At 44.7% G+C, this 27,183-nt stretch overlaps 1 protein-coding gene across 1 annotated transcript in view; it reads left to right on the plus strand.

Annotated features, from left to right (window-relative positions):
• Window positions 1–27,183, plus strand: part of PEPD (peptidase D) — a 210,081-nt gene that overhangs the window by 74,036 nt on the left and 108,862 nt on the right. Inside the window, exons 7-9 of the mRNA XM_060788158.2 lie at window positions 5,714–5,758; window positions 14,595–14,670; window positions 21,977–22,023. Of these exons, the coding sequence (XP_060644141.1) occupies window positions 5,714–5,758; window positions 14,595–14,670; window positions 21,977–22,023 (168 nt within the window). The remainder of the gene's footprint in view (window positions 1–5,713; window positions 5,759–14,594; window positions 14,671–21,976; window positions 22,024–27,183) is intronic.

A 27,183-nucleotide genomic window follows, 5' to 3' on the forward strand; every position in this document is an offset into this window, starting at 1 on the left:
GAAATAACTCCTCAGGGTTTGGCCGAGCAAGCGAACTGGGATGTCCTAGAGTTGACCCTAAAGGCCATCCATCCCAACCTCCTTCTGCCATAAGGCACAACCCAAACTCTCCTGACAGATGGCCATCCATCTCCATAAAAAAAAAACATACTATAGAATCATGGAAGAGAATTGTTGGGAGGGATCCCAAATGGCCATCCTGCGTCAAAGAGATTCGCAGGTTTGTGGTCGAAGTAGGGCTATAGATTCCTAAGGTACTCCAAGGGCCATCCATCCAGTTCAACCCCCTTCTGCCATAAAGGAAGTCACCATCAAAGCCCTCCTGAAAGATGGCCATCCACCTCTATTAAAAAAAAACATATTATAGAATCATGGAAGAGAATTGTTGGGAGGGATCCCAAATGGCCATCCTGCGTCAAAGAGATTCGCAGGTTCGTGGTCGAAGTAGGGCTATAGATTCCTAGAAGTTACCCCAAGGGCCATCCAGTCCAACGCCCTTTCTTCAATAAAGGAAGACACCATCAAAGCCCTCCTGACAGATGGCCATCCACCCTCCAATAAAAAAATACATATGGAAGAGAATTGTTTGGAGAGATCCCAAATGGCCATCCTGCGTCAAAGAGATTCACAGGTTCGTGGTCGAAGTAGGGCTATAGATTCCTAGAAGGCACCCCAAGGGCCATTCAGTCCAACCCCCTTTCTAACATAAAGGAAGTCACCATCAAAGCCCTCCTGACAGATGGCCATCCACCTCCATTAAAAAATACATATGGAAGAGAATTGTTTGGAGAGATCCCAGATGGCCATCCCGCGTCAGAGAGGTTCGCAGGTTCGTGGTCGAAGTAGGGCTGTAGATTCCTAGAAGGTACCCCAAGGGCCATCCAGTTCAACCCCCTTCTGTCATAAAGGAAGACACCAACAAAGCCCTCCCAACAGATGGCCACCCACCCTCCATTAAAAAAATACATATGGAAGAGAATTGTTTGGAGAGATCTCAGATGGCCATCCCGCATCAGAGAGGTTCGCAGGTTCGTGGTCGAGGTAGGGCTGTAGATTCCTAGAAGGTACCCCAAGGGCCATCCATCCAGTTCAACCTCCTTCTGCCATAAAGGAAGACACCATCAAAGCCCTCCTGACAGATGGCCATCCATCTCCATAAAAAAAACATATTATAGAATCATGGAAGAGAATTGTTGGGAGGGATCCCAAATGGCCATCCTGCGTCAAAGAGATTCGCAGATTCGTGGTTGAAGAAGGGCTATAGATTCCTAGAAGGTACTCCAAGGGCCATCCAGTCCAACCCCTTTTCTGCTATGAAGGAAGACACCATCAAAGCCCTCCTGACAGATGGCCATCCACCTCCATTTAAAAAAATATACATATGATAGAATCATGGAAGAGAGTTATTGGGAGAGATCAAGGATGGCCATCCTGCATCAGAGAGATTCGCAGGTTCGTGGTCAAAGTTGGGCTGTAGATTCCTAGAAGGCACCCCAAGGGCCATTCAGTCCCAACCCCCTTTCTGCCATAAAGGAAGACACCATCAAAGCCCTCCTGACAGATGGCCACCCACCCTCCATTAAAAAAATACATATGGAAGAGAATTGTTTGGAGAGATCCCAGATGGCCATCCTGGGTCAGAGAGATTCACAGGTTCGTGGTCGAAGTAGGGCTATAGATTCCTAGAAGGCACCCCAAGGGCCATTCAGTCCAACCCTCTTTCTGCCAAAAAGGAAGTCACCATCAAAGCCCTCCTGACAGATGGCCAACCACCTCCATTTAAAAAATACATATTATAGAATCATGGGAGAGAGTTATTGGGAGAGATCAAGGATGGCCATCCTGCATCAGAGAGATTCACAGATTCGTGGTCGAAGTAGGGCTATAGATTCCTAGAAGGTACCCCAAGGGCCTTCCAGTCCGGCCCCCTTCTGCCATAAAGGAAGACACCATCTCATTGCATTTCTCTCAATCTGGCTGACCTACGTAAAATTTGTGCTTCTCCCCGGCTCTGCCAAATCTGCCCCTGCCTATCCTCTTTAGGCAGACCAGGTGTCAGATTCTCTGGAGAACCAAGGCTGGGAGGAAAAGGGAGTGAAACTTCTCCACTCGGCTCGGAATGCATGTTCTCACGGGAATTTTGACTTTCACTTTCCAAGGCTGTAGGATTTTCACTACTCAAACCATCATCATCTAAATTGGCCTCAGAAATCACATTGACATCTATATTGGCATCAGGGAATACAATCAGAGAATCAGGCTCAGGTTCACACACAGGCTGAAACCCAACATTCACCTACATCCAGAGAGCTGTCAGTGTATGATTTGTGTATGATGTATGTTTAAATGTAATTTTATGTGATAGGATTGAGATTGTAATAGAATTGTATTGCCAGGATGTAGGTTGACACAAAAGGGTTAAAGACAGCAAAATAACCGGCTGTGAGAATGTGACCCTGAGTTCATGCTGTGTGAAGAATTAGGGAGTGCCAGAGATAAACTCCCTTCCAGCTGCAGTTTGCTTTGTGCCAATCTCTTTCGGTTTGTGTTCTTCTCGTCTGTCCGCTGATGAAGCATGTTGTATGTTATGAGCTGCTTTAGTAAAGCTGAAACCTGCTTTTACCGGGAGACTCCAGAGTCCATTATTCTGAGCTTCTGCGAAACTCTGCTGCACGCCAACAAGAGCACTGTGAACCCAAACACTGATGGATCTGGACCAAACTTGGCACACATACCTGATATGCCAAAAATTGATTACTGGAGGGGTTTGGAGAGAACTGACCTTTCTGGGAGTTTTAGTTCACCCATCACAGGAGAAACAGTGACCTGTACTGATGATGGATCTGGACCCAACTTGGCACACAGAACCCCCATGACTACTAACTCAACCTACTGGAGGCAATGTGGGGACTGACTCATCATAGTGGGAGTTGTAGTTCACCCACACAGGAGAAACAGTGACCTGCACCGATGATGGATCTGGACCCAACTTGGCACCAAGAACCCCCATGACTACTAACTCAACCTACTGGAGACAATGAAAGGACTGACTCACCATAGTGGGAGTTGTAGTTCACCCACCACAGGAGAAACAGTGACCTGTACGGATGATGGACCTGGACCCAACTTGGCACACAGAACCCCCATGACTACTAACTCAACCTACTGGAGGCAGTGTGGGGACTGACTCGCCATAGTGGGAGTTGTAGTTCACCCACCACAGGAGAAACAGTGACCTGTACTGGTGATGGACCTGGACCCAACTTGGCACACAGAATCCCCATGACTACTAACTCAACCTACTGGAGGCAGTGTGGGGACTGACTCACCATAGTGGGAGTTGTAGTTCACCCACCTCAGGAGAAACAGTGACCTGTACCGATGATGGACCTGGACCCAACTTGGCACACAGAACCCCCATGACTACTAACTCAACCTACTGGAGGCAATGTGGGGACTGACTCACCATAGTGGGAGTTGTAGTTCACCCACCTCAGGAGAAACAGTGACCTGTACTGGTGATGGACCTGGACCCAACTTGGCACACAGAACCCCCATGACTACTAACCCAACCTACTGGAGGCAATGTGGGGACTGACTCACCATAGTGGGAGTTGTAGTTCACCCACCACAGGAGAAACAGTGACCTGTACTGGTGATGGATCTGGACCCAACTTGGCACACAGAACCCCCATGTCTACTAACTCAACCTACTGGAGGCAGTGTGGGGACTGACTCACCATAGTGGGAGTTGTAGTTCACACACCACAAGAGAAACAGTGATGTGTACCGATGATGGATCTGTACCCAACTTGGCACACAGAACCCCCATGACTACTAACTCAACTTACTGGAGGAAATGTGGGGACTGACTCACCATAGTGGGAGTTGTAGTTCACCCACCACAGGAGAAACAGTGACCTGTACCAATGATGGATCTGAACCCAACTTGGCACACAGAACCCCCATGACTACTAACTCAACTTACTGGAGGAAATGTGAGGACTGACTCACGATAGTGGGAGTTGTAGTTCACCCACCACAGGAGGAACAGTGACCTGCACCGATGATGGATCTGGACCCAACTTGGCACACAGAACCCCCATGACTACTAACTCAACCTACTTGAGGCAATGTGGGTACTGACTCACCATAGTGGGAGTTGTAGTTTACACACCACAGGAGAAACAGTGACCTGCACCGATGATGGATCTGGACCCAACTTGGCACACAGAACCCCCGTTCCTAGTAACCCAACCTACTGGAGGCAGTGTGGGGACTGACTCACCATAGTGGGAGTTGTAGTTCACCCACCTCAGGAGAAACAGTGACCTGTACCGATGATGGACCTGGACCCAACTTGGCACACAGAACCCCCATGACTACTAACTCAACCTACTGGAGGCAATGTGGGGACTGACTCACCATAGTGGGAGTTGTAGTTCACCCACCTCAGGAGAAACAGTGACCTGTACTGGTGATGGACCTGGACCCAACTTGGCACACAGAACCCCCATGACTACTAACCCAACCTACTGGAGGCAATGTGGGGACTGACTCACCATAGTGGGAGTTGTAGTTCACCCACCACAGGAGAAACAGTGACCTGTACTGGTGATGGATCTGGACCCAACCTGGCACACAGAACCCCCATGTCTACTAACTCAACCTACTGGAGGCAGTGTGGGGACTGACTCACCATAGTGGGAGTTGTAGTTCACACACCACAAGAGAAACAGTGATGTGTACCGATGATGGATCTGTACCCAACTTGGCACACAGAACCCCCATGACTACTAACTCAACTTACTGGAGGAAATGTGGGGACTGACTCACCATAGTGGGAGTTGTAGTTCACCCACCACAGGAGAAACAGTGACCTGTACCAATGATGGATCTGAACCCAACTTGGCACACAGAACCCCCATGACTACTAACTCAACTTACTGGAGGAAATGTGAGGACTGACTCACCATAGTGGGAGTTGTAGTTCACCCACCACAGGAGGAACAGTGACCTGCACCGATGATGGATCTGGACCCAACTTGGCACACAGAACCCCCATGACTACTAACTCAACCTACTTGAGGCAATGTGGGTACTGACTCACCATAGTGGGAGTTGTAGTTCACACACCACAGGAGAAACAGTGACCTGCACCGATGATGGATCTGGACCCAACTTGGCACACAGAACCCCCATGCCTAGTAACCCAACCTACTGGAGGCAGTGTGGGGACTGACTCACCATAGTGGGAGTTGTAGTTCACCCACCTCAGGAGAAACAGTGACCTGTACCGATGATGGATCTGGACCCAACTTGGCACACAGAACCCCCATGACTACTAACTCAACCTACTGGAGACAATGAAAGGACTGACTCACCATAGTGGGAGTTGTAGTTTACCCTGCAGCCAGAGAGCACGCAAAACCCCACCCATGATGCATCCAGAGCAAACTTGCCCAACATAAGAAACTTTAAGTACTGATGGAGTACTTCAGGGGGTTAACCTGGCATGTTGTGAGTTGTAGTTCACCCACAACTTTATGCATTTTGTACAGCTAAAAATACTGAAAATATTGAATCTTTTTTGCAATAAATAATCTTGGATTTTGCAATAGCTTTGTTGATGACATGGGAACCAGCCTGCTATGTGAAGCTTCTATAGAGCACTTGGTTAATTTTCTGTTTGTTTCTCTGTTTTGTTTTGCAGGTTTAACGTCAACAACAAAATCCTTCACCCTGAGATCGCTGAATGGTATGTCTTCGTTTTCTCAGCTCTATTCCCTCTTCTTTGTCTCAGTGTGTCTGAACGAGAGCCAAATATACATATCTGGGCACCTTTGCAGGGGTCTCTATAGACACTACCCAAATATTGCAACGTTCCTAGCATTTGCATTCTGCATCCCATTAGGAATCATTAGTAGATTAACTCTTAAATTAAGTATCTGATTATGTCGGCAGGGAAGAAGAGAGTTGAAGGGACAGAGGGAAAAACATTATACACAGTTCTAGTTATTACATCTTAATTCTTCATCGTCATTACCCTTTAAAATATTACAACGTTGTTGTTGTTGTTAAGCAGAGGGTGAATGGCTATCCGTTGGGAGGGCTTTGATGGTGCTTTTCCTGCATAGCAAGGGCTTGGACTGCATGGCCCACGTGGTCACTTCCAACTCTATTTTTTGGACTAATTGCAACATTGTTGTTGTTGTTGTTGTTGTTAAGCAGAGGCTGAATGGCCATCTGTTGGGAGGGCTTTGATGGTGCTTTTCCTGCATAGCAAGTGCTTGGACTACATAGCCCATGTGGTCTCTTCCAACTCTATTATTTGGACTAACTGCAACATTGTTGTTCTTGTTGTTGCAATATTGTTGTTATTGTTGTTAAGCAGAGGCTGAATGACCATCTGTTGGGAGGGCTTTGATGGTTCTTTTCCTGCATAGCAAGTGCTTGGACTACATAGTCCACGTGGTCACTTCCAACTCTATTATTTGGACTAACTGCAACATTGTTGTTGTAGTTGCTGCAATATTATTGTTGTTCTTGTAGTTGTTCTTGTTGTTCTTGTTGTTAAGTAGAGGCTGAATGGCCATCTGTTGGGAGGGCTTTGATGGTGTTTTTCCTGCATAGCAAGGAAGGGCTTGGACTACATGATCCACGTAGTGACTTCCAACTCTATTATTTGGATAACTGCAACATTATTATTATGGTTATGGTTATGGTTAAGAAGGGCTTTGATTGTACTTTTGGAAGGGCTTTGATTGTGCTTCTCTTGCATGGCAATCGCTTGGGCAAGATGGCCCACATAGTTACTTCCAACTCTATTATTTGGACTAACTGCAACATCATCATCACCATCATCATCATGGTTAAGCAGGGCTTTGATGATGCTTTTGGAAGGGCTTTGATTGTGCTTCTCTTGCGTGGCAAGGGCTTGGGCTAGATGGCCCATGTAGTGACTTCCAACTCTGTTATTTGGACTAACTGCAACATTATTATTATTATTACTCTATTATTTGGACTAACTGCATCATCATCATCATGGTTATGGTTATGGTTAAGCAGAGCTTTAATTGTACTTTTGGAAGGGCTTTGATTGTGCTTCTCTTGCGTGGCAAGGGCTTGGGATAGATGGTCTATGTTGTGACTTCCAACTCTATTATTTGGATTAACTGCAACATTATTATTATTGTTATGGTTATGGTTATGGTTAAGCAGGGCTTTGATTGTGCTTTTGGAAGGGCTTCGATTGTGCTTCTCTTGCATGGCAAGGGCTTGGGATAGATGGCCCACGTAGTCACTTCCAACTATTATTTGGACTAACTGCAACATTATTGTTATGGTTATGGTTATAGTTATGGTTATGGTTAAGCAGGGCTTTGATTGTGCTTTTGGAAGGGCTTTGATTGTGCTTCTCTTGCATGGCAAGGGCTTGGGATAGATGGCCCACGTAGTCACTTCCAACTCTATTATTTGGACTAACTGCAACATTATTGTTATTGTTGTTGTTATTATTATTATTATTATGGTTAAGCAGATGCTAAATGGCCATCTGTTCAAAGGGTTTTGGTTGTGCATCTCCTGCATGGCAAGGGCCCTGTATACATGGCCCACGTGGTCTCTTCCAACTCTTATTATTTGTACAAGCTGCAACGTTGTTGTTCTTGTTGTTGTTGTTTTTGTTGTTTGTTGTTGTTGTTGTTGTTGTTGTTGTTGTTGTTGTTAAGCAGAGGCTGAATGACCTCTCTTCCAACTCTTATTATTATTTTATGGTTCTATGAACTTTTGCTCCCAAATTGCACAGAAAGGCTCTCTAAATGCATTTTTTCAAAATCCATAACATATTCCTAATTTAGGAATATGTTTTTGGGAAAGGTCTGCAGAGGAAAATGGAGATATTTGGACTCTGAGTTCGAATCTGTCTCTCTGAGGCCCTCCTTTTTGGGCAAGTCCTTTGGAAGCCCTTGAACGGCGTCCCAAAGGAGAAGGAAAAACAAAACCAAACCATAAACTGCCCCTGAAAAATTAGCTTGAGCTCATTTGCTGCCAAATCTGTTTGCGTCGGTCGGTCGTTGTTATGCGTTTGGTACCAACACAAACACATCCGTTCCAATTAACACCACCCGGAGAAGTATTAATTGAACGCCTGGCGGAATGCGGGAACGTTATATAAATGTCAGGCCGTTATTGCCTCCTTTTGGGATTCATTTTGAGAGCATTAATTCTAAATGCGTTCTGTCGGCAAAATCTATGGATGTTGGCTTTAATTACACTTGAATGTCAGCGGAGCCTGACATTCGCCGGCGCTGGGATTGGATCGCGCTTATTCGTCTGATATTGAGGTTATTGCAGGCATTTCCCCATTTTGGGGGGTAGCATGCTATCCCTAAGGAGACCCCGCTGGTGCAGCAGGTTAACCTTCTGAGCTGCTGAACTTGCTGATCAAAAGGTCACAGGTTTGAATCCGGGGAGCAGGGTGAGCTCCTGCTGTTAGCCCCAGCTTCTGCCAAGCTAGCAGTTTCAAAACATGCAGTGGGTTAACCAGGGTCAAAGCCTGGCTGCTTTGAGCCATCCAGTCCAACCCCCTGCCAAGAAGCAGGAAAATCCGTTCAAATCACCCCTGACAGATGGCCATCCAGCCTCTGTTTAAAAGCCTCCAAAGAAGGAGCCTACACCACACTCTGGGGCAGAGAGTTCCACTGCTAAACAGCTCTTACAATCAGGAAGTTCTTCCTAATTTTCAGATGTAATCTCCAATCCTTGGTTGGGAGATGTTAGCTGGTCCTGATTGTTTGCTATTGGGATATCTATTTATCTATCTATCTGTGGAATGTCCAGGGTGGGAGAAAGAACTCTTGTCTTCTTGAGGCAAGTGTGCACATTGCCATGGCCACCTCAATTAGCATTGAATGGCCTTGCAGCTTCAAAGACTGGCTGCTTCCTGCCCGGGGGAATTCTTTGTTGGGAGGTGTAAGCTGGCCCTGGTTTTTTCCTGTCTGGAATTCCCCTGTTAGTTTTTTGTTTTTGAGTGTTGCTCTTTATCAGTTAAATCAGGGTTACAGTTCTAGAGCAATGGTTCCCAATTGTCCACTTGGCCCAATGTATTCTTGCAACCTTACTTTACTTACTTACTTAGCCGATTCCTCGTTGTGCGAGTAAGATTGTCCTCCAAGTTTGGTGTCTTGGGAGTGGGTCCATAGGTGGCTGTGGAGCGCTATTCTTGACCGGCATGCTCTCCTGCAGTATTTATTTATCACGTCAGGGGCAACCAGACAATTGTATTATATTTCTAACAGAACAAAACAGGCAAAAACCACAAAATTTGCAAGCTTGGAAGTTGATTAAATGTCCTTTAACCAGGATCTGGCCCCTTGGAGTGCCTCTGGTGTTGCCGCAAGGAGGTCCTCCATTGTGCATGGAGCAGGGCTCAGGTTGCATTGCAGCAGGTGGTCACTGGTTTGCTCCTCTCCGCACTCACAATACACCTAACAACCCAATGTGTGTTCTCCACTAAAATAAAAAAATGATATTTTCATTTGGGAGTTGTAGTTGCTGGGATTTATAGTTCACCTACAATCAAAGAGCATTCTGAACTCCACCAATGATGGAATTGAACCAAACTTGGCACACAGTTCTCCCATGACCAACAGAAAATACTGGAAGGGTTTGGTGGGCAGTGTCCTTTGGTTTTGGAGTTGTAGTTCACCTACATCCAGAGATCACTGTGCACTCAAATAATGATGGATCTGGACCAAACTCTACAGGAATACTCAATATGCCCAAATGTGAACACTGGTGGAGTTTGGGGAAAATAGAATTTTGACATTTGGGAGTTGTAGTTGCTTGGATTTATAGCTCATCTACAATCACAGAGCATTCTGAACCCCACCAATGATAGAATTGGGCCAAACCTCCCACACAGAACCTCCATGTGGGCCACAGCAATGCGTGGCAGGGGACATATAGTAGCTTTATAAACAAGCACCATGGTCTCCCTACAGATGTCCCGGTCCTCAAACACTTTCTAAAGCCATCAGTGGCTTTAAAATCACTCAATCCTAGAGCTGGAAGGGTCCCCTAAAGGTCATCCAGTCTAGCCCGTTTCTGCCAGGAAGGAAGACGCCATCTAAGCCCTCCCGACAGACGACCCTCCAGCCTCTAATTAAAAAGTCTCCAGAGAATTGTTACCAGAGAGTTCCCAGGATTTGGGGCTTGAAAACAACTGGGCACCTGGCCCAGCTGCAAGACTTAATGAGCAAATAGATAGGCGAGAGGAAATTAGTTAAAACAGACAGACCGAACAGTGCCTTCGGCATTCTGCCGGGCTCCGACAGACAGAGGCGGCCCTAGGTAATTTTCAACGGTAAGCATACAGTATTTTGGCGCCGCCGCCCCCCCCCCCCCCCCAACCAATCATTGATATATATTTCCTGTTCGTCGTGGGAGTTCTGTGTGCCATATTTGGTTCAATTCCATCATTGGAGGAGTTCAGAATGCTCTTTGATTGTAGGTGAACTATACATCCCAGTAACTACACTTGCCGCACTTGCTCCCTTGCCTGGCCCGCTTTGGGTCCGGAGGCGTGCCGCCTGAAGACCCCGGCGTGTGCTCCAAAAGTCACCTCTTCTCCTGACTTTCTCCTCAACCATTGGGACCAAGAGAGAGAGAGAGAGAGAGAGGTGGAGATGCCCACCTTTCCTGAAGGTAGGCGCAAAAACAAAGGAGGGAGCGGAGGTGGGAGATACCTCCAGCCGGAGGGGCTCTCTCTCTCTCTCTCTCTTTCTCTCTTGGTCCCAATGGCTGAAGAGAAAGTCAGGAGAAGAGGTGACTTTTGATGCACACGCCGCACACTACACTTGCCGCATTTGCTCCCTTGCCTGGCCCGCTTTGGGTCCGGAGGCGTGCCTGAAGACCAGGCGTGTGCACCAAAAGTCACCTCTTCTCCTGACTTTCTCCTCAGCCATTGGGACCAAGAGAGAGAGAGAGAGAGAGAGAGAGAGAGAGAGAGAGAGGTGGAGATGCCCACCTTTCCTGAAGGTAGGCGCAAAAACAAAGGAGGGAGCGGAGGTGGGAGATACCTCCAGCCGGAGGGGCTCTCTCTCTCTCTCTTTCTCTCTTGGTCCCAATGGCTGAAGAGAAAGTCAGGAGAAGAGGCGACTTTTGGTGCACATGCTGGGGTCTTCAAACACGCCTCCGGACCCGAAGTGGGCCAGCCCCTTGGCCCACCCATGGATTGGGGAGAGGAGAGGAGGCGGGTGGAGCGCTGGGGGATTGGGAAAGGGAGCCAGTCATGGGGAAGGGATCAAACACTGAGAACGATTGAGTGCCGGACCTGCTCGCGCTTCCGGTGGCCAGGTGGAGCAGGAACAAGATGGACTAGGCTAGGCTCAAGGGCCCGGCCCCTTTGGGAAGAGGATCGACCAGCAGAGAGGCAAGAAAGCCGAGGCTCCCCCCGGACTGCTAGGGCTGTTGTGAGCGGAGGGGGCGCTCCTCAAGTGGCGGTCGAGGGGCATTTACAGAGGCGCCTCTGCACCCCTGGCAAAAAAAAAAGTGTTCTGCGACCACTTACTTCGCGTAATGGACGAGCCACCCCTGCCGACAGAAAAAGATAAGGGGATCTCAAGTAAAGCGAAACCAATTCGTGAGTGCATGGAATAGCTTAACGGGAGACCGGCTGTTAGTAATTGTGGGAGTTGAAGTCCAAAACACCTGGAGGAGGGCCAAAGTTTGCCCATGCCTGTGATAGCGGCAAGATTCAATCCCTCCTTTTTCCTGATTGACAGCCCTTTCTGCTCTCTCACTCCTTCCATCGCTCTCCCAGTTCCATTTCTACTCCGGGTTCTCTTTTTTGAAGCTCAGCTCTTCATCCAGAGGTTCATAACGGAGCAGGGCTCCGAGCCAAAACAATGCGCCGGGATGGGTTCCCCTCCCTCTCCGTCTTCTGCCACTTGCCACCTTTCCTACGAAGCACCCCAAAGGAGTTCGGGGCTCTCGGCAAGAATTCATTTGTATTCAATTTCTCTCCTTTTCGGACTTCCAATTCAGGAACTTGAGAAATGGCCAGGAGCAGCCTTGTCGAAGAGACCGGGACGCATTCAAAAATAATGTTTTATTCTTGGAGGGGAGGGCGGCGGAATCACATTAAGACTCACACAACAATTCATCAAAAGAGAATGGTGTGGTTAAATACGGCCAGGTATCCTTCCTTGAAGAGGCTTGGCAGCTGCTTGGAGGGAGCATGTTGGCTACCCCAAGAGACCCACAAAGGGCATCTAGTCCAACCCCCTTCCGCCATAAAGGAAGATGGAATTGTTGTTGTTGTTAGATACACAACAAGATTAATACAGACTAAACAAGATCACTATGTTGGCTGTTGTATTGGATCACACATCGGACACTTCCCAAGAGTCTAGGACTGTGGGATGTATTATTAATTACTATTAATTATTATTATTAATCCCTTCTGCCATAAAGGAACATGAAATAATAATAATAGTAATAATAATAATAGATATTAGACTCAAAGAGATTAAAAGGGAACCCCAAGGACCATCCAGTCCAACCCCCATTTGCCATAAAGAAATATAGAATCACCATCATCATCATCATCATCATTAGTCTCAAAGAGATTGAAAGGGAACCCCAAGGGCCATTATTATTATTATTAATTATTATTATTAATTATTATGAATCCCTTCTGCCATAAAGGAACATGAAATAATAATTATAATAATAATTATTATTTTTTTATTATTATTATTATTAGACTCAAAGAGGTTGGAAGGGAACCCCAAGGGCCATCTAGTCCAACCCCTGTTTGCCATAAAGGAAGATAGAATGATGAGGACGTTGATGTTGTTGTTGTTGTCGATGATGATGATGATGATTAGACTCAGTAAGTTAGAAGGGCACCCCAAGGGCCATCCAGTCCAACCTCCTTCTTCCATAAAGAAATATAGAATTATTATAATTACTATTATTATTATTATTATTATTATTATTATTCTCAAAGAGTTGGAAGGGAACCCCAAGGGCTATCCAGTCCAACCCCTGTTTGCCATGAAGGAAGATAGAATGATGAGGATGTTGATGTTGTTGTTGTTGTTGTCGATGATGATGATGATGATGATGATGATTAGACTCAGTAGGTTGGAAGGGAACCCCAAGGCTCATCCAGTCCAACCTCCTTCTGCCATAAAGAAATATAGAATTATTATTATTATTATTATTATTAGTCTCAAAGAGGTCGGAAGGGAACCCCAAGGGCCATCCAGTCCAACCCCCATTTGCCATAAAGGAAGATAGAATGGTGATGATGATGACAATGATGATGCGTGGCGGGTACAGCTAATAGAAAAATAATAGTCTCTCTACATAGTTATCAGTAGAATGTCCTTATCTTGCCATAAACAAGTAGTTTCCTTGGCACTCCAAATGGCTTCATCTGCGTAACCACTCCCAGCAACAGCCAAAGATTTCACTGCCCTGAGTCGCCTTTGGGCTGATATGGGCAGGATACAAATGTTGTAAATAAATAAATAAATAAATAAATTTCTTCAGCGCAGACGATCCATCAAGCTAAGCCAAATGCAAAGCTCAAAGCTTGCAAACCTAGTGTCTTGTTATATGCCAAAGCAGATAACACACCCAATTAACTTGTGGCGTGTGTAACAGAAAATGTTCCGATACTCCCTGTTACTTAGAAAAAGCTTGTTGTAAACCTCTAGTAGCAACAATTATCAGTAAACATTTCTCGGTACGAAAAGACAATGATGCTTGTGATGGTTGCAACACAGGACGGACATACTGAATTATTCCATCATATTAATAATATATAATTAAATATAAATTAATTAATAAATGAATAATGTGATAGATGGGTTGTTGTAGTTTTTTTCGGGCTATATGGCCATGGTCTAGAGGCATTCTCTCCTGACATTTCACCTGCATCTATGGCAAGCATCCTCAGAGGTAGTGAGGACCTCAGTACCTCTGAGGATGCTTGCCATAGATGCAGGCGAAACGTCAGGAGAGAATGCCTCTAGACCAGGCATGGGGAACCTTCGGCCCTCCAGGTGTGGTGGACTTCAACTCCCACAATTCCTTGAGGCTCGGCATTCGCCCCAAAGGCTTACCTTGGCCCAAGGAATTGTGGGAGTTGAAGTCCACCACACCTGGAGGGCCGAAGGTTCCTGACCCCTGCTCTAGACCATGGCCATATAGCCCGAAAAAAACTACAATAACCCAGTGATTCTGGCCATGAAAGCCTTCGGCAATACAATGTGATAGATGTTAGTGGTTAGAATAAATTACAATGAAGTATTTACCGATATGCTTTGGATGAGGTCAGGATCCGGACTTTGATAGAGTTAGAATGATGTTCCAGAAGATGATAACATGCTATTGGAATAAATATACAGATTCTTGTACATGCAACAAAAAAAGAGTTTTCTTCATTGGCCATTGTCCTGTAATCGCTCTTTGTCTGGGTTTGCAAATTAGGTTATTCTTTGCACTCTTTCAACTTAATCACAGCCAGAGCTGTTGAGGGAATTCCTAACCTGGTTTCCCTTTTCTTTCTCTCTTTGAAGCCGGGTGATCAAGACGGACATGGAGCTGGAAGTCCTCCGCTACACCAATAAAATTTCCAGCGAAGCCCATAAAGAGGTAAGGGATCTCTTACAGATAAGCTATTTTTGTTCTCTTTGTGTAGCTCTTCCAGGCATTGTTCCCAGTTCCTTGAAGAGTTGGGGACAGAAGAGCAAGAGAGGAAAGAGATGGAGATAATGTCCCACTTAATGCAAACCCATGCTCTGGCTTGCTCTCATACGTATTGTTGTCAGGAAAGGCAATGCAAGGTGCCAGTTCTGCTCCAGTTTCAATCTTGAACTTGAAAGGACTTCTCCAAGATCATCATCATCATCATCACCATTTTTGGAGACTTTTAAACAGGTTGGATGGCCACCTGTCGGGAGGGCTTTGATTGTGCTTTCCCTGCATGGCAGAAAGTCGTTGGACTGGATGGCCCCTGGGGTTCTCTTCCAACTCTTTGAGAATAATAATAATAATAATAATAATAATAATAATAATATAGTAATTCTATCTTCCTTTATGGAAGAAAGGGGTTGGACTGGATGGTCCCTGGGGTTCTCTTCTAACTCTTTGATAATAATAATAATAATAATAATAATAATAATTTTATATTTTTGTGGCAAAGGGGGTTGGTTAGACTGGATGGCCCTTGGGGTTCCCTTCCTAGTCTTTGAGTCTAATAATAATAATAATTATTATTATTATTATTATTATTATTATTTTATATTTTTGTGGCAAAGCGGGTTGGTTGGACTGGATGGCCCTCGGGGTTCCCTTCCAATTCATTGAATCTAATAATAATAATAATAATAATAATAATAATAATAATAATAATAATATAGTAATAATATAGACCAAGAACAAGCCATGAGAGTAAAGATGAAGATCCTCCCAGAGGAAAAGTGTTCCTGCCATACATCAAGGGAACCACTGACCTCATAGGGAAGCTGATGAGGAAACACAACATACAAACAATCTACAAACCCACCAAGAAAATCCAGCAAATGCTACATTCAGCAAAGGACAAGAGGGATCCTCTCCCTTCTGCAGGAGTCTACCGTATACCATGCAGCTGTGGACAAGTCTACAGAGGGACCACCAAACGCAGCAGCATTGTCCAGACATGCATCAAGGAACATGAAAGGCACTGCAAACTACTTCAACCAGAGAAATCAGCCATAGCAGAGCACCTGAGGAACCAGCCTGGACACAGCATATTATTTGAGGACACAGAAATGCTGGACCACACCAACAACCACCATGTCAGACTACACAGAGAAGCCATTGAAATCCACAAGCATGTGGACAATTTCAACAGAAAGGAAGAAACCATGAAAATGAACAAAATCTGGCTACCAGTATTAAAAAAACTCTAAAATTATAACAGCAAAACAACAGAGAGGAAAAAACCAGGCACAGATTAACACCTCCCAGCAACAGATTTCCCAGGCTCAGGCAGGCCTTCAAATGCTAATGAAGGTGATCAGCTAAACATTCACACCTAACTGCAGCAGGGAAGAGCTCCTTGCCCCACCCCAGCCATTCCACAGATATATAAACCCATTGTCCTAATTCCAACAGACCTCACTACCTCTGAGGATGCAGGCGAAACGTCAGGAGAAATGCCTCTAGAACATGGCCCTATAGCCCGAAAAAACCCACAAGAACCTAGTGATTCCAGCCATGAAAGCCTTCAACAATACAATAATATAGTAATTCTATCTTCCTTTATGGAAGAAAGGGGTTGGACTGGATGGCCCCTGGGGGTTCCCTTCCCACTCTTTGAGAATAATAATAATAATAATAATAATAATAATAATAATAATAATATCTTTATGGCAGAAGGGAGGTTGGTTTGGATGGCCCATGGAGTTCTCTTCCAAGTCTTTTAGTATTATTATTATTATTATTATTATTATTATTATTATTTAGGGGTTTGGACTGGATGGTCCTTGGGATTCCAACTCTTTGAGAATAATAATGATGATGATGATGATGATGATGATGATGATGATATAGTAATTCTATCTTCCTTTATGGGGGAAGATAATAATAATAATTTTATATTTTTTGTGGCAAAAGGGGGTTGGTTGGACTGGATGCCCCTTGGCGTCCCCTTCCAAGTCTTTGAGAATAATAATAATAATAATAATAATAATAATAATAATATATTTATGGCAGAAGGGGGTTGGAATGTACGGCCCTTGAGGTTCTCATCCAAGTCTTTGAGTATTATTATTATTATTATTATTATTATTAATATTAATATATAGGGAGTTGGACTGGATGGTCCTTGGGACTCCAATAATAATGGTAATAATAATATAGTAATTCTATCTTCTTTTATGGAAGAAATGGGTTGGATTGGATGGCTCCTGGGGATTGCCTTCCAATTCTTTAAGAATAATAATAATATAGTAATTCTATCTTCCTTTATGGTATTGTTTGTATTGCGGGCTCGGCCTCATGTAAGCCGCACCGAGTCCCTTGGGGAGATGGTAGCAGGGTATAAATAAAGGTTTTTTTAATAATAATAATAATAATAATTATTATTATTATTATTATTATTATTATAAAGGGTTTAGACTGGATGGCCCCTGAGGGTTCCCTTCCAATTCTTTGATGATGATGATGATGATGATGATGATAACAATAATGATAATAATTATTATTATTTTATTTTATTTTTTGTGGCAAAAGGAGGTTGGTTGCACTGGATGGTCCTTGGGGTTCTCTTCCAAGTCCTTGAGTCTTATTATTATTATTATCTTTGAGAATAATAATAATAATAGTAATAGTAATAGTAATGTTTACCCTAATTGCAGAAGAGGGTTGGACTGGATGGCCTTGCACAGTTAAACAGGAAAGAATACTTTCAAACCAGGAACAGAAATTTCTTTTCACATTTTGTTACACAACATCCAGTGCCAGGATTGGGTTCAGCACTATGGACAGCTCATCGAGTCTCAACCAATTCAATTGCCTTTGTGGCAGCCACAGAAACAAAGTTTCTGGAGTGGATCACCTATTTTCAAAGCAAGTACTGCACAATCAAACAGGAAATAACACTTTCAAACCAGGAACAGAACAGAATCCAATTTTTGTTACAGCACGTTGTTGTTAGGAGTCTCCATTCTTCTGCATGTTTGGGTGAAGAAGCAAAATGCACCTCCTTGATGCACATTCTGCATCTCGTTGTGTCATAGAATCATAGAATCCAAGAGACCTCATGGGCCATCCAGTCCAACCCCCTGCCAAGAAGCAGGAATATTGCATTCAAAGCACCCCTGATAGATGGCCATCCAGCCTCTGTTTCAAAGCTTCCAAAGAAGGAGCCTCCACCACACTCCAGGGCAGAGAGTTGCACTGCTGAACGGCTCTCACAGTCAGGAAGTTCTTCCTCGTGTTCAGATGGAATCTCCTCTCTTGTAGTTTGAAGCCATTGTTCCATTGCGTCTCCAGGGAAGACTCTGAGAGCCGTTCAGCAGTGGAACTCTCTGCCCCGGAGTGTGGTGGAGGCTCCTTCTTTGGAAGCTTTTAAACAGAGGCTGGATAGCCATCTGTCAGGGGTGCTTCTTGGCAAAATGGGGTTGGACTGGATGGCCCATGAGGTCTCTTCCAACTCTAGGATTCTATGATTCTATGACATGAGATGCATAATGTGCACAAAGGAGGTGCATTTTGCTTCTTCACCAAAACATGCAGAAAACAAGCTTGCTCCTTCCTCCCTGTGGCTACCTCTCACATATTTATTCATGGCTATGATGTCTCCTCTCATCCTTCTCTTCTTCAGGCTAAACATGCCCAGCTTCTTAAACCGCTCCTCATAGGGCTTGTTCTCCAGACCCCTGATCTGCTCCCTCCTCCCTGTGGCTTCCTCTCACATATTTAGCACTAACTGTGCTAAGACACAAAAGAGACATGCACAAGAAGTGGAAAAAAGGAGAAATCACCAAAGAAGAATTCAAACAAATAGCCAAGACCTGTAGGGAAAAGGTCCGCAAGGCTAAAGCAAAAAACGAGCTCAGACTTGCCAGGGACATTAAAAACAATAAAAAGGGCTTCTATTCTTATGTCAGTAGAAAAAGGAAAAACAAGGAGGCGATAGGACCTCTTCGAGGAGAAGATGGGGCAATGCTGACAGGGGATAGGGAAAAGGCAGAACTACTTAATGCCTTCTTTGCCTCGGTCTTCTCACAAAAAGAGAGTCTTCAACCTCAGCAAGATGGAGTGGATGAGGGATTGGAGGACATCCAACCCCAAATTGGGAAAGAAGTCGTCCAGGAATACCTGGCCGCTCTAAATGAGTCCAAGTCCCCTTTCAGGGTCAGATCAACTACACCCTAGAAGAGTATTGAAGGAACGAGCGGAAGTCATTTCGGAACCATTGGCAACCATCTTTGAGAGTTCTTGGAGAACGGGAGAAGTTCCAGCAGATTGGAGGAGGGCCAGTGTGGTCCCAATCTTCAAGAAGGGAAAAAAGGACGACCCAAACAACTACCGTCCGGTCAGCCTCACGTCGATACCGGGCAAGATTCTGGAAAAGATTGTTAAGGAAGCGGTCTGCAAACACTTAGAAACAAATGCAGTCATCGCTAATAGTCAACATGGATTTATCAAAAACAAGTCATGCCAGACTCATCTGATCTCTTTCTTCGATAGAATCATAGAATCATAGAATCATAGAATCAAAGAGTTGGAAGAGACCTCATGGGCCATGCAGTCCAACCCTATTCTGCCAAGAAGCAGGAATATTGCATTCAAATCACCCCTGACAGATGGCCATCCAGCCTCTGCTTAAAAGCTTCCAAAGAGGGAGCCTCCACCACACTCCGGGGCAGAGAGTTCCACTGCTGAACGGCTCTCACAGTCAGGAAGTTCTTCCTAATGTTCAGATGGAATCTCCTCTCTTGTAGTTTGAAGCCATTGTTCCGCGTCCTAGTCTCCAAGGAAGCAGAAAACAAGCTTGCTCCCTCCTCCCTGTGGCTTCCTCTCACATATTTATACATGGCTATCATATCTCCTCTCAGCCTTCTCTTCTTCAGGCTAAACATGCCCAGTTCCCTAAGCCGCTCCTCATAGGGCTTGTTCTCCAGACCCTTGATCATTTTAGTCGCCCTCCTCTGGACACATTCCAGCTTGTCAATATCTCTCTTGAATTGTGGTGCCCAGAATTGGACACAGTATTCCAGATGTGGTCTAACCAAAGCAGAATAGAGGGGTAGCATTACTTCCTTAGATCTAGACACTATGCTCCTATTGATGCAGGCCAAAATCCCATTGGCTTTTTTTGCCGCCACATCACATTGCTGGCTCATGTTTAACTTGCTGTCCACGAGGACTCCAAGATCTTTTTCACACGTACTGCTCTCGAGCCAGGCATTGTCCCCCATTCTGTATCTTTGCATTTCATTTTTCCTGCCAAAGTGGAGTATCTCGCATTTGTCACTGTTGAACTTCATTTTGTTAGTTTTGGCCCATCTCTCTAATCTGTCAAGATCGTTTTGAATTCTGCTCCTGTCCTCTGGAGTCTTGGCTCTCCCTCCCAATTTGGTGTCGTCTGCAAACTTGATGATCCTGCCTTCTAGCCCTTCATCTAAGTCATTAATAAAGATGTTGAACAGGACCGGGCCCAGGACGGAACCCTGCGGCACTCCACTTGTCACTTCTTTCCAAGATTAGGAGGAAGCATTAGTGAGCACTCTCTGTGTTCGTCCACTTAACCAATTACAGATCCACCTCACCGTAGTTTTGCCTAGCCCACATTGGACTAGTTTCCTTGCCAGAAGGTCATGGGGGACCTTGTCGAAGGCCTTACTGAAATCAAGAGCTACAAGCTGGGTAGATGCGGGGAATGATGCCGTGGATGGAGCGTACCTGGATTTCAGGAAGGCCTTCGACAAGGTCCCCCATGACCTTCTGGCAAGGAAACTAGTCCAATGTGGGCTAGGCAAAACTACGGTGAGGTGGATCTGTAATTGGTTAAGTGGACGAACACAGAGAGTGCTCACCGATGCTTCCTCTTCATCCTGGAAAGGAGTGACGAGTGGAGTGCCATCAGGAGGGTTCCGTCCTGGGCTGGGTCCTGTTCAACATCTTTATTAATGACTTAGATGAAGGGCTAGAAGGCAGGATCATCAAGTTTGCAGACGACACCAAATTGGGAGGGATAGCCAATAGTCCAGAGGACAGGAGCAGAATTCAAAACGATCTTGACAAATTAGAGAGATGGGCCAAAACTAACAAAATGAAGTTCAACAGTGACAAATGCAAGATACTCCACTTTGGCAGGAAAAATGAAATGCAAAGATACAGAATGGGGGACAATGCCTGGCTCGAGAGCAGTACGTGTGAAAAAGATCTTGGAGTCCTCATGGGGAGGAAGTTAAACATGAGCCAGGAATGTGATGTGGCGGCAAAAAAAGCCAATGGGATTTTGGCCTGCATCAAGAGGAGCCTAGTGTCTAGATCTAAGGAAGTAATGCTACCCCTCTATTCTGCTTTGGTTAGACCACATCTGGAATATTGTGTCCAATTCTGGGCACCACAATTCAAGAGAGATATTGAAAAGCTGGAATGTGTCCAGAGGAGGGCGACTAAAATGATCAAGGGTTTGGAGAACAAGCCCTATGAGGAGCGGCTTAGGGAACTGGGCATGTTTAGCCTGAAGAAGAGAAGGCTGAGAGCAGATATGATAGCCATGTATAAATATGTGAGAGGAAGCCACAGGGAGGAGGAGGGAGCAAGCTTGTTTTCTGCTTCCTTGGAGACTAGGACGCAGAACAATGGCTTCAAACTACAAGAGAGGAGATTCCATCTGAACATTAGGAAGAACTTCCTGACTGTGAGAGCCGTTCAGCAGTGGAACTCTCTGCCCCGGAGTGTGGTGGAGGCTCCTTCTTTGGAGGCTTTTAAGCAGAGGCTGGATGGCCATTTGTCAGGGGTGATTTGAATGCAATATTCCTGCTTCTTGGCGGGGGGTTGGACTGGATGGCCCATGAGGTCTCTTCCAACTCTTTGATTCTATGATTCTATGATTTATACATGGCTCTCATCATGTCTCCTCTCAGCCTTCTCTTCTTCAGGCTAAACATGCCCAGCTCTTTAAGCCGCTCCTCATAGGGATTGTTCTCCAGACCCTTGATCATTTGAGTCGACCTCCTCTGGACACATTCCAGCTTGTCAATGTCTCTCTTGAATTGTGGTGCCCAGAACTGGACACAATATTCCAGGTGTGGTCTAACCAGGGCAGAATAGAGCATGGGGAGCATGACTTCCCTATTGATAACATGGCACATTTTTAATTAGTTAAGCGTATTATTGACTTGTACATAACGGCTTAGTTTTCTGAACATGTGTTACCGTGTTTGTGACACCACAGGTCATGAAAGCCGTCAAAGTGGGAATGAAGGAATACGAGCTGGAAAGGTAAGTGACATTTATGACGCTGATTTACTCGCCTTTCCATTGCGCTCGTTCCGGGGTTGTGTCGGGCATATTGTTTTATGACGCCGCCACTGGAGTTTCATCAGCTCCCTCCATATTATGAAATGACAATTGCTTTTAGGTGTGGCTTTCGAGTGATATAGAACACCCACCCCCCCATCGCCTTTTATGTAATTTACAGAAACTATACCTAATAGCCATTATGATTGCTTGATGGCGCCCAATAAAGCCGCTTTTACGGCTGCGAATATTGCGCTTGTGCCTGTTGCATACATGAGTATTTATGAGAGCCGTAAAAGGCCGGGGACGATTCCATTAGAACTTGGCTGCGGCAAGTGTCGCCCGCTCTCTTTATGGGTTTCAATTTCTGTTTGCTGCGCGGTTTTGATGTTGTTGTTGTTTTTCCCTGTTCGATAATTGAAGCGGCGCCTTTCTGGTCCGTGGCCCATTTGGCTTTGCCTTTGGCGAGGGATTCCCAGTGGCACATTAGCCACACTTCCCATCATGTGAGGCACGAAGAAGTGGAAATGCAACACACACAAAATAGGTTGAGCACCCCTTATCCGAAGTTCGTGGGAGCAGCACTGTGTTTGAGTTTCAGGTTGTTGTAAATGTATTCTTTTTGCACATCTATATAAATAAAAATGTAATGTTCGTTTGTGGGATTAACAGAACTCAAAAACCACTGGACGAATTGACACCAAATTTGGACACAAGACACCTGACAGTTCAATAAGTGTCCATCACCCATAAACACACACACACACACACACACAAAACCCCAGTGGAACAGACTTAAAAACCATAAAAATACACCATATTTTTCACCATATTTTTCATCGCTGAGCCTGGAACCCCAGGTTTTGGCGGTGACCAGGGGAGCATTTGCACAGCTAAAGCTTGTGCGCCAGCTGCGCCCGTACCTTGGGAAGTCTGACTTGGCCACGGTAGTCCACGCTCTGGTTACATCCCGTTTAGACTGCTCTCTACGTGGGGTTGCCTTTGAAGACGGCTCGGAAGCGTCAACTAGTCCAACGCTCGGCAGCCATGATTCTAACAGGAGCGGAGCGCAGGGAGCATACAACCCCCCTGCTGCGCCAACTCCACTGGCTACCGGGCTGAATTCAAAGTGCTGGTGTTGGCCTTTAAAGCCCTAAACGGTTCCGGCCCAAGCTACCTATCCGACCGCGTCTCTGCCTATGAACCCACCAGGACTTTGAGATCTTCCGGGGAGGCCCTGCTCTCGATCCCGCCTGCTTCTCAAGCTCGGCTGGCGGGGACGAGAGATAGGGCCTTCTCGGTGGTGGCTCCTCGGCTGTGGAACGCCCTTCCTACGGACATTAGACTAGCACCATCTCTAATGGTATTCCGCAGGAAAGTGAAGACCTGGTTGTTTGAGCAGGCATTCAAATAGTCAGTGCAATGAATGTAATGAACATAGGAATGGAACAATGGATGACGGATCTGGATCATGTTTTTAGTGATGAGACTCTAGCGAATGGCTATTGGTGTTAATTGTATATTGTTGTTAATTGTATACTTTTCTATAATATGTTATGTTGTTAACTGTTTTTTATACCGTGTTATGGTAGCATTAATTTTTTGCTGTTCTTGTTGTTAACCGCTGTGAGTCACCTAAGGGCTGAGAACAGCGGTATACAAATAAAGTAAATAATAATAATAATAATAATAATAATAATAATAATATACACATACACTCCTATACATATGCACATGCACACATTCATACACATGTATATATATGCAGAAACACACACAAATATACACATATACACACACATATATACATATACACATGCACATAATACATGCACACATACATATATCCACATACATATCCACATACATACATATATATACACAAATATGCATATAGACAAGCACACACATATACACACTATGCATGTACATATATAAACACACAAATACACAAATCTATACACACACACACACATATACACAAATATGTACACAGACATACACACATATTTACACACACAAAACGCATATACACGGACTGGGCCACAACAACACGTGGCAGGGGATGGCTAGTCTATATAAATAAAAATGTCATGTTCGTTTGTGGGATTAACAGAACTCAAAAACCACTAGATGAATTGACACCAAATTTGAACACAATACACCTATCAGGCCAATGTATGTCCATCACTCAAAAAATTGATTTTTTCATTTGGGAGTTGTAGTTGCGGAGATTTATAGTTCACCTACAATCAAAGAACATTCTGAACTCCATCAATGATGGAATTGAACCAATCTTGGGACACAGAACTCCCATGACCAACAGAAAACACTATAAGAGTTTGGTGGGCATTGACGTTGAGTTTGGGAGTTGTAGTTCACCTACATCCAGATATCACTGTGGACTCAAACAATGTTGGATCTGGACCAAACTCTGCACAAATACTCAATATGCCCAAAAGTAAACACTTTTGGAGAAAATAGAATCTTGACATTCGGGAGTTGTAGTTACTGGGATTTATAGTTCACCTACAATCACAGAGCATTTTGAACCCCACCCACGACAGAATTGGGCGAAACATTCAACACAGAACCCCCATGTGGGCCACAGCAATGTGTGACAGGCTACGGCTAGTCTGTTTAAATAAAAACATAATTTTCGTTTGTGGGATTAACATAACTCAAAAACCACTGGATAAATTGACACCAAATCTGGACACAAGACACCTAACAGTTCAATAAGTGTCCATCACCCATAAACACACACACACACACAAAACCCCAGCAGAACAGACTTAAAAACCATAAAAATACACCATATATACATATACACATACACTCATATACATATGCACATGCACACATTCATACACATGTATATATATATGCACACACACACAAATATACACATATACACACATACATATATATACACACATATATACATATACGCATGCACACATACATATATCCACATACATACATATATACACACAAATATGCATATAGACAAGCACACACATATACACAATATGCATGTACATATATAAACACACAAATACACAAATATATACACCCACACACCCACACACATATATATATACACGCAAAACACATATATACACAAATATGTCCACAGATATACACACATATATACACACAAAACACATATACACAGACTGAGCCACAGCAACGCGTGGCAGGGGATGGCTAGTCTATATAAATAATAATGTAATGTTCGTTTGTGGGATTAACAGAACTCAAAAACCACTGGATGAATTGACACCAAATTTGGACACAAGACACCTAACATCCCAATGTATGTCCTTCACTCAAAAAAATTGATTTTGTCATTTGGGAATTGTAGTTGCTGGGATTTATAGTTCGCCTACAATCAAAGAGCATTCTGAACCCCACCAACGATGGAATTGAACCAATCTTGGGACACAGTACTCCTATGATCAACAGAAAACACTATAAGAGTTTGGTGGGCATTGACGTTGAGTTTGGGAGTTGTAGTTCACCTCCATCCAGAGAGCACTGGAATCAAACAATGATGGATCTGGACCAAACTTGGCATGAATCCTCAATATGCCCAAAAGGGAAACAGTGGTGGAGTTTGGGGGAAACAGGCTTTGACATTTGGGAGTTGTAGTTGCTGGGATTTAGAGTTCAAATACAACCAAAGAGAATTCTGAACTCCACCAATGATGAATTTGGATTTGGTGGGCATTGGACTTGAGTTTTGGAGTTGTAGTTCACCTACACCCAGAGAGCACTGTGAGCTCAAACGATGATGGATCTGGACCAAACTTGGCACGAATACTCCATATGCCCAAATGTGAACAATGGTGGAGTTTGGGGGAAGTAGACCTTGACATTTGGGAGTTGTAGTTGCTGGGATTTAGAGTTCACATACAATCAAAGAGAATTCTGAACTCCACCAACGATGGATTTAGGTTTGGTGGGCATTGGCCTTGAGTTTTGGAGTTGTAGTTCACCTACACCCAGAGAGCACTGTGGACTCAAACAATGATGGATCTGGATCAAACTTGGCATGAATACTCGATATCCCCAAATATGAACACAGATGGAGTTTGAGGGAAATAGACCTTGATATTTGAGAGTTGTAATTGCTGGGATTTAGAGTTCACATACAATCAAAGAGAATTCTGAACTCCACCAATGATGGATTTGGGTTTGATGTGCATTGTCCTTGAGTTATGGAGTTGTAGTTCACCTACAACCAGAGAGCACTGTGGATTCAAACAATGATGGATCTGGACCAAACTTGGCACGAATACTCGATATCCCCAAATGTGAACACTGGTGGAGTTTGGGTGAAATAGACAGTGACATTTGGCGACCCCTCTGGTACCCCCTTGTGACCCCCAGGTTGAGAAACACTGGTCTATAACTATAATTATTGGAAACCTGAGCCATTGATGGCTTTGAATGTTACCTCCAATCCCTTTGGATATGAGCATGTCAACATGTTCTCCTCTGCCCTTGAAAGCATTGTGTTCCTCTCCCAACCTCCTCCGGCGAAGCTCTTTTGCTATCATTTTATAATCCTTTTAGATATAATCCCTTTGCCTTCCTCTGGTTCCAGGGCAAGTTTCCACTCCGGCCTTTTGAACAATCGATACCGTAAGTGGGATAAAAAGGGGGAACGAATGGAACGTTTGTCTTGAAAGCGGAGAGGACGTTGAGCGGAGAGAGAAAGCGAGAGCCTTCTCCGCCTTGTTTTCCCTGGGTGCTTTTTTCACATTCGCCGTATCTGTTCCTCGGCGGTGGCATTTCCAGCCTTCGGAGAGGTCAGATCTTGATTCCTTGTCACCCGCCTCCGTTTTCCCCATTTCCGAAAGCCGGGGCTTAAGCTATCAGATTGAGTTGCCGCCGCCGTCGTAGAACTGTCGGTGTTACATTTCTCTATCTCCGGAGCTCTCTTACGGATTACGGCTCACACCTTTTGCTTTATCTGGACGTTTCCTTTCCTCCCAAGGGCAACCACGAAGATTGCACACATCCGGACGAGCAAAGAATTGGAAGCAATCTTCCTGCCTCTTTATTTGCAGCTTTCTGTCTTGTAACCCGTTGATTATCTTCGAGGTTATTCCGATAGGTCTCGGGGCGAGTATT

Source organism: Anolis sagrei, chromosome 8 (assembly GCF_037176765.1).
Source record: "Anolis sagrei isolate rAnoSag1 chromosome 8, rAnoSag1.mat, whole genome shotgun sequence".
NCBI lineage: Eukaryota > Metazoa > Chordata > Lepidosauria > Squamata > Dactyloidae > Anolis > Anolis sagrei.